At 38.3% G+C, this 8,917-nt stretch overlaps 1 protein-coding gene across 1 annotated transcript; it reads right to left on the bottom strand.

The window, feature by feature from the left end:
- Positions 1-2,355: 2,355 nt before the first annotated feature.
- LOC145478596 (potassium voltage-gated channel protein Shal-like) lies at positions 2,356-6,433 on the bottom strand. The gene is made up of 3 exons (XM_081456676.1): positions 5,028-6,433; positions 4,672-4,780; positions 2,356-4,207 (listed from the first exon to the last, which is right to left on the bottom strand). Exons 1-3 carry the CDS (start codon positions 6,227-6,229, stop codon positions 3,512-3,514), a joined length of 2,007 nt encoding a protein of 668 aa, XP_081312802.1. The 5' UTR covers positions 6,230-6,433; the 3' UTR covers positions 2,356-3,511.
- Between the last annotated feature and the right edge of the window lie 2,484 nt (positions 6,434-8,917).

Below are 8,917 nucleotides of genomic sequence, written 5' to 3'. Positions count from 1 at the left end.
GAGCCATTCAAAAACAAGAAATAATTGTTCCTCGATAGGACAGCTTTAAAAAGCGCATTTCAATCTACTGTCACTACTTTAAACTTGTAGTCGGTTTATGTAAATTGCGAAATGTTGAACATTTGCGCATGAGCAGTGAAAGCGTGACTGGGCTGCTCGTACGGTGTTGTGACAACTGTTACTGAGTCTCGAATATCAGCCACGCAGCATGGTTGCCGATATAATAAATACAGATTCATGAGGCCCCTGATTCTTACAACAGAAAGCTTGGGCTCTTTAAGGCAACGCGGAGTGGTATCGAGGGGAATCGACGGCTTTTAGGTATGTTTTCTGTAACATTTTCGGGTTAAATTAGTCGTATTAATATCTTGTTTATTTGTTTCGGGTCAGACCGTTTCACATCTTGTTTCCAATTTATATAGGCGAAATTTATTTGGAACTTACCACTACACTTTTAAACTTACACTTTTGATGACCTCGGTTTGATTTTGTTGTTGTACCGGTAATACATTGCCGGATTAACCTCTCGACTTCTTGAACTTGAACGGAGATCGGCTGTTTACCAAATTAGAATAAGGGCGTGATTTTAATTTGCTTCAAGATATTTCAACTCAATTAATTTACAATCCTTTAACGTCCTTGATGCTAAAAAGCTTTCCAAGTTGACCCATCATTGTGTCTTAACGAACTTAAAGCGTTTTGGTGAATCGAAAACATTAAGGTTCCAGGAAATCTCTTGCGTTTGTTATGACAACCATTCACGTGTTGTTGACATTAAGGAAATACACGCGATGACAAACTAGACATGACGGCGGACACGAAATTAAACAAAGTTAACGCGCAATGGTTCGAAAACGTCTAAAAACAGTTTTTATGCAGTGGACATTATGTTTCTACTGATAGCAGTGAATTGACGGGATTCTAAGTAATGATAGCCTTTTACTTTCGCCATTGAAATTGATTTGTCTCTGGTTCGTGCATAATTATTGTGTTATTTGCGCCCAACACATTGACATAGATTTTCGTTTTTCACAAAGGGAAATACTGCGAGTTCGAGCATGAAACTTGGCATGGTATATCTTTAATAATGATATTTTAAGGCTGTAAAGTAAAATAATCGGAAAGTGAGGTACCAGATGCATTTTTATGCTGTTAAACATGACCTATATTTTGCCGTTATTTTTCACACGCTTCATAGCTGTTTTTAAAATGGTTCGGAAAACCACTATATCAACATATCTGAGATTAGTTTAAAGCGAGGAATAAATAAGAGTGGTTGTTCCACATTTGTGTGAAGTTTGAAGTCAATTGAGTTTATTTTAAGACTTAAGCAGCGCTTCGTCCTCGCACCTTATTTCGGTCATTTTATTACACGAAAAACCGCACTTTGACCGCGCTTTCAAATTTTCGCGAATTTCTAAAAAATAAAAATTCGCTGGAACCTTTAAATATGATTTTTAGAATTAGGTCACCTAAGGGTATCTTTGGGCAAAATATGAGCGATTTGTCAAATGGGACGTTGACCGGCGTTTCTCGATCCTAACAGTCAGCCATTCTTAAATAGTAAAGAAAATAAATTGTTTGTTTATCTACACGTATGAGCTGTAGTTTTCATAATAACTTACATCAATTGAAAATCAATGTACATATACATTTAGCCAGTAAAATTAACCATCAAAGGAAACACTATGAAAAATAAATTCATCCCATACCTTTATTTCAGCACCTTTCAGTGTTGTTGCCTTCATGCAAAGTTTTACTTATCATCTAAAATTGAGTAACTGATAAACTCCAGTGCGAAGAAAAATACATATTGGTCACTTGTCAAGGCTAGTGATCTGCGAAACCACTGCATTTATGATGCCTAAATGTCTTGAGTACTATAGCTAGTTCTTGAAAACATTTTTGGTCTAAAGTTGGTGGTAGTCCTTTCTAAAATTCCCCATGCTTTGAAAATCCCAGTCTTGGTATGATGTCTTGCAAATAAAAGAATTTCATCCATTTATCTGCTATGTTTACTTGCCTGGATTGCAAACATGGCATAGCTTAGTAACCTGCAAGCTTAGAATTCACCATCCAGCACAGTAAATATAGCTTCATAGGCTGAGCTATTCAACCAACCAGAATGCAACTTGTTAAGTTAAGCTGGTTATGGGCGTAGTTCAAAACGACTCAACAACACAATTCAGATAAAGTTCTCCAAGTTATATAATCCACACAACATGACACAAGTTCACAACACAGAGTTCCAAGTTCCTATGCACGTGGGCTTAACGAATAATTCACGCCAGGTCACGAGACTATCGTTACATAACTCTCAGTAATTTGAATAGAAATGGGTTAATAAAAAAACCCCTTCTCTTTATGAACAGCTTAAGGTTGTGTAGCTGATTTTAAGCATGTTTGTTAACAAAAGACTTACATGTTCATAATTTACACGAACGTCAGCAGTTCACATATATATTGTACTGCATAAATATATAATTCCACTTTCATCGGTGTCTCTCCTTTTTGGTCCCAGACGTAGTGATGGAAAGCTTATTAAACTTCATTTAGATTGCCACCATTTTCTTTCGGGAATTTCTGTAGCTCCGAAGCACGTGGTATACCAATCAGTTTTGTGACTCGGATAAAATGAACAATGGATCTTTCCTATTTATTTTTTTAAACCCTTACCCTACCACACGTCTTCCCATGGAGTTAATCGTGGGTTTCTTCAATTCAAGCAAACGTCAATATTCACAAAAAGATAGCGACGAAAACGACGAAAGTTCTGCAGTCTCTGCAGTTGACTCGGAGAGACTCGGTTGTTACGTCATGTAGGGAGACACAAATCGTACCGGACCACACCTGAAGAACGGCGAATGCACCGTTTGTTTCACTCGTGTTTGCTTAAACTTACCTTTTATTTGTTGAAAAGGCCAAATACAAAATAATGCTGTCAAAGTGCAGTGGAATCTAATGGAGCAAGGGTTTTTTTGGCCCCATTGCAAATAAAATTGTCTTTATTTCATTCAAAAGAGACAGGTACGAAATACTGTCGTTTAGAAACTAGAAGATTCAAGAAAGGCGAGAAGTTGTCAACTTTTACATCCTTATGTGCTACAGAATAACTGTACCCACGCCGCGTTCTGCTCGCTCCGCACGACAACTTTTTCCCCCTGTTCTATTCCCCTCTGCGGAGCCTAGCCTGCTCAAAGGCTACAAGGTACAAAATCCCTTAGCTCGTACACTCTTTTCTTTTTCTCCCTCCGTTCGAGCCAAAGATGAGATTTCAGTCAAAAAGTCTCTTTGTCGACACAGCTCTAAACAAATTTGAGAAGCATCTTTTCTGGATTATTGCTTGGTTCGAAATAATCGGGAAAGTAACTACCAATACGCATGGCATGGTAACTACACCATACTTCATCAGTGTGAAATCCCCGTGCCAAATCTAGAGCGGAAACGAGTACAGCTTGCAAAGTTGGGTCAGTTTTTACTAGTTCACTTGGTCTATCATATCAGCTTAACATCAAATCTCCTCGATCATGTCTAAGTCTCCGACACTGTGGCAGTTTCGAGGACTTACATCTGCAAATGCTTCTCGTTCAAACGACCGTTGTCGGTGCAATCTCTTCATTGGAATAATTTCGCTCTCCTCGTTGCAGTCATCCACACAAGACTCGGATCGCGATCTTTGACCAATAACGTCATCACTACTGGAAGAATAATGGCGACAAACTGGAAAATATTGAGAAGAAGGCGGGGACTCGGTAAAAATTCCACGGCCCACCTTAGCTGAAACTTTCCCGTTGCCATGCCAACTCCTGTGTTTTCGTGCACGTGGCTCATTCACATCAGGCGGAGGTCTCATGTTTGTTTCGTTTCCATTGACGTCTGAAGATCCTGCAGGCTCTTCAATTAATGGCACATCAGTTATTTTATTCTTCATGACGAGAAGACCCTCGGTGCTACTTTGAGCGGAACTACCGTTGCTGTCAGTGATAGCCAGACTGGTTGAAGAGTTGTCAACTTCTACGACCATAGATATTGTTCGAGGTTTCACGTGTGGAACTCGCCGATCTTTCTTCTGAGCTCTACCTCTGTGTTGCAAGCAAGCGTTGTCTTCGATCGCATCAAGCCGGCTTGCTTGTGAAGGCAGCGATGCAGCTAGTTTACTTATAGTATCATCTTTTGGCGGTTTCGATTTTTTCGCGTATTCGTGCAACTAGACAAAGACAGAAGAAAATTGTTAGTTCTCAGCTATCTGGAGTTATAGTTCACCACTAAATTTTCTCCGATTCTTATTGGTTTAAACTGATCACGGGACACGATAGTGTTCATCCGCGGAGAGACACTATCAGCCCTTATAGTTAACCACTAAATTTTCTCCGATTCTTCTTGGTTTAAATTGATCGCATGACGCGATAGTATTCATCCGCGGAGAGACACTATCAGCCCATAGTACCCGTCCGAGGAAAATACCCGGATGAATAGTACTCGTCCGTGAAAATATTTCTGTAAACAAGCGGGCTTATAGAAAATAAACAATTGAATTTGTATTAAGAGGGTTTTTGTTTGTTTTCGTTTTCAAATTTTACATTTGGCTTTCACGGCTTAACTAAAAAAGTTAAAAATAATTTAATAAGATTAAGACCAAAAGGGAATTAAGTGTGCGCTTGAGTTTATTACCTTCCTCTCGATAATAGGCACAGGTAAAGAGAGAAGAAGCACCCCCATTAAAGAACAGGCTGCTCCAAGAAGCTTCCCTTTCACCGTCTTGGGAACAATATCACCGTAACTGGAACAAAGCGAAAAATTATTAGCATATCATAATTCTGAAAACTATCCAAGGTTGTTGATTGATTGGTTAATCCTCGTCGTTTTCCTACAAGCAGCAAAAAAGTTAATATCATTACAGTTTCGATCCAAAAATTATAAAGCAAAGGTATCCAAGAAATCCATCCCGGAAAAGCCTAGCAATAATTCAAGTCTTCTGTACATTTTTATCTCGATGTAAATGGATGCCTTGGCGTGTGGATACTTACCCAAGTGTTGTCATGGTGACCAACGTGTACCAGCACGCTTCTGGAATGCTGATAAACTTAGTGTCATCTTCTTTGCTTTCAAAAAAATACATAATGGACGAGAAGGTGACCATCAAAGCCAGAAACGAGAAGAGAATTCCTCCAAGTTCCGTAGCCGCGCTCCTGACTGACATTACCAAATTTTGAAACTGTTCGGAGTGCCTAGCCAATTTCGTGACACGAGAAACTCTGAACATTCGAAAGACTGTGACAACGAAGTCCAATATCTTATTGTTGGACCTGACTGCACGCTCGACTACGGCGATATAGTAGGGAAGAATTCCAAGTAGATCGATCACATTCGACATTTCCCGCGCAAAGTCTAATCTTTGTGGCGCAGAGTACAATCGCGCCATGTACTCGATGGTGAAAATACCAACACAAAAAGAATCAATTCCGAAGAAGATTTTTTGATGTACTTCGCCATGATTTGGCCCTGAGTCTGTCGGAACTGTTTCCGCTACAATAGCAGAGATGTTCAGGAGCACGACAGCTCCAAACAGATAGCCAAACGCTGCCGACTCTTTGGAACTCTTACTGTTAGTCAGAAATTCCCACAGTTTTTGTCGAGCAGTCCACGGGTGGGTGAGTTTATTTTCGATAGTCGCCATCTGTTTCTTCTTCTTTGTTTGTTCTTCATCTCCCAGAATAATGTGCTCACAGCAACAGTCGGATACAAGATGTTGAGGAATGCCAAAAAAGTCCAACTCATCCAAGATGGCTTCCATACAGCCCGCTGTTGGAGCGGGCAAGTGAAACTTGCCATCGCGATAAAACTCAGCAATGTTCTTAAATATAACGGGATCACGGTCAAAGAAATACTCCATTCTCTCCTCATCGTAGAAGAACTTTTTTCGTTCGCTGCCGAGGAGAGTGTCTGGGAACTTCTCCAAATGTTTCGTGGGAAGTTCATATTTCGTTCCTCCGACATTCACAGTTATTCTGTCAACACTAGGTGCTACTAACGTTTGCAGTGAGGTGGTGCTTAATGAAGCAAGCATCTGCGCAGAATTGAGTAAGATCCTTCTAACCAATGGTCCATGCCCGACACGCGTTCTTCGATGGTGTCGTCGATTTTTCCCTTTGATCTTCACCATCTTGCCAAGGTGAATCAATTTTCTAACCAACGATCTTTGTAGCTTCTCTTTTTCTTGTCTGTCCATTAATTAAATCTTTATGATGCGCAACAAGGAACTCACTACGATTTGTTTTTATATAGAATCTACACAAGTATGAAAAAATGATAATAATACTTTTATCGTTGATTTCCATGGGTTGCTCTTTATCGGTGATATTGGCTTTTAGTGTATGCCACGTGTTTTAAAAATGTATTAACCCTTCAAAACATTCCGGAATACTCCTGATAGGCTGCTGAATAAGCTCATAAGCATCTGGTATGGGTTTTTTTTTTTTTCGCTAAAAGCGCACCGAAATGCAAATAGAAAGATACGGTGCTAAATGATTCATATTTTTGTCCTGTCGCATGGTTATCGGTTTTTTATTAGTGATGATCTTAGAACCGCAAAGGGCCAACACGATCTGTAAAGGGGAAAGTTATCCTGTTTCTCGCCAGGCCATCTCACCTAGTCATCAATGCCTATGGACTATTTAGTCAGAAGTTTTTCATTATAGACATCTCGTTAATCAATCTTGTTTCAATAATAAGATATACTCTGAGCGTTAGTCCTTGCGGGCCCATCCCACAATTTAGTTAAATTATATCTATCAGCTCACAATGTTTTTTAAATGATGTTGCAAGCAATTTCAGATTGACTTAGAGATTAGGCGGTGCTAGTAATTTATCAAAAATGTTATTTACGTCAATTTTTTTAAAATAATTACAACTCTGAAAGAAAATCTCGTATATTTAAGTTAACCTGCTCCTTTGTAAAACATCTCAAATATTAACTGCCTATGCATTATTAATATTACAAGGCCAGCTGGTATGCACCAGAACAATATATCTGTCTGATAAGGAAATTTTCTTTAAAAGAAAAAAACATTTATTAAAAGCAGTTAAACTTCAATAATCACAATATTCGCATTTCCTTTTTTCCTTATTTTATTTTTGCGTTTACAAAAGAAGTGCTGTGAATCTTTAATTATTTAGTACTATCTATTGACCGCACCGTGATAATTTTTCTCTTCCAATACGATAAGAAAAGAGTTATGTCGCAAACCACAATTTTAGCTGTTGTTTTTTTCTTTTGTTTTGATCATTAGCAGCTGTCCAAGAATTTGAATTAAATATGTTCAAAATCTGACTGACATATTCACAACGACGCTTAAAAGACGTCCAGTGGCACCTAGAGCCTTGTGATTTCCCTACTTCTCTGTACGTCCGTAAAGTCATCACAGGCAAACACATTATATTTCAAATTTTCATGATGATGATTGGCCTTGTCTGGTACATTCTGTCACATATCGGTCTTGCATGGATTAATTTTTTTGAGAATGATTCAGTGGTGCAAATAAACTATAATATTTATACTTCTCTTAGTCAGTGTGAAAAGAAATCGGAATTAATTAGGTGAAGAAGGTCTCAAACATGAGTGGATTTGGCAAAAGCAGTTATGTGTACGGTGTAAAATAAACAGCCCTTTCACAGTTAACTCTCCTCATTTGCATTACATTATAATCTAGCATGTATGTGAGGCAATTTCAGGCTATTTGGCAGTTTCAGCCCGAATCTATCCACGTTGAATTACATTGTAATGCAAATGAGAAAAAGTAACCCTCAAAACGGCTGTTAAAAGTCATTCTTCGAAGGGATAGGTTTCTCTGTTTCTGTCCCGAAAACATATCATTTCATGTTTGAACTGTTGTTTCAAGCCATAGACCCAAAGATGCTGCGGTATGTCCATAAAGGAATGTCGGAATCACCCAGGTAAGAGTGTTTTCGTTCCTCTGGATATTAAAGTTCGCTTTGACCCATAAAAGAAAGCAACAATGAAACGTTGCATAAAATGACAAGCGTTACTTTTATATTGACTTGAGAAATTGAATTGACAAATTTGAGCATCCTGAATTGAATTCTGCCGGACAGATTCATATTGATTACGCTAATTGGTAGAGTCAAGTGTGCAGCTTAATTATTGGACGAATTCACTATTATAAGAACTAATGAATTTCTAACGCACTAAAATAGCTGAAACATTTTGATCTTCTAAAGTATTGATGTGTTTTCTTTAGGTTTCTCCGTTACTATATTAAGGCCCAGGTCAAACGTCGAACTTTAAATGAAAAGAACTAAATTGAGTGAATTAAGTTCGACGTTCGACTCAACTGAGAACGTGCTGGTCGATCTTAATTCGAATTAAGTTCGACGTTTGACCCAAAATTACAATTTAGTTCGTCTCATGTGAAGTTCGACGTTTGACCTGGGCCTAAGCGTTGTAACTTGTCCAGGGAACGTGTGTCGTTTTTTTAATTAACTAATCTTTACAGAAATAATGTATACAATTCAATTTGTTCAATCACTGTTGCAAGACCAAACCCAATTGTGATCTACTTGTGACACGCTTACGTTGAGTTATTAACCTACCACCGTTGTCGCTGTGCTATTAATTCGTAACTAAATACGCTACTCGTTTTCAAGTCTTTTGTTGTATCCATGTAGTTGGGTTGTATCTGTTATTTCTCAATATTTAATAGCAATTCATTTTAAAAACATACAATCGATGTAAAAACAGGTTGTAGTTGTTCATCGTGGAGAAGGACAATAATAAGACTAGCAGTATGCAGTCGATACGTCATGACCTCCATCGCAAATGGCCACATCGTGAGCAAACGATTATAATTTATTATTATTGCTATTATTATTATCAGTAGTAGTATTATTTATCATTATA

Source organism: Orbicella franksi, chromosome 2, assembly GCF_964199315.1.
Source record: "Orbicella franksi chromosome 2, jaOrbFran1.1, whole genome shotgun sequence".
NCBI lineage: Eukaryota > Metazoa > Cnidaria > Anthozoa > Scleractinia > Merulinidae > Orbicella > Orbicella franksi.
The sequence above is the reverse complement of the archived record's forward strand: the minus strand, read 5'-3'. Positions and strand labels throughout refer to the sequence as shown.

Coding starts and splice junctions, on each gene's coding strand:
- LOC145478596 (XM_081456676.1), bottom strand. CDS start 6,229: ATGGACAGACAAGAAAAAGAGAAGCTACAAAGATCGTTGGTTAGAAAA. Junction 4,781..5,027: donor GTCACCATGACAACACTTGG/GTAAGTATCCAC, acceptor GCTTTGTTCCAG/TTACGGTGATATTGTTCCCA. Junction 4,208..4,671: donor TGCCTATTATCGAGAGGAAG/GTAATAAACTCA, acceptor GTCTTTGTCTAG/TTGCACGAATACGCGAAAAA.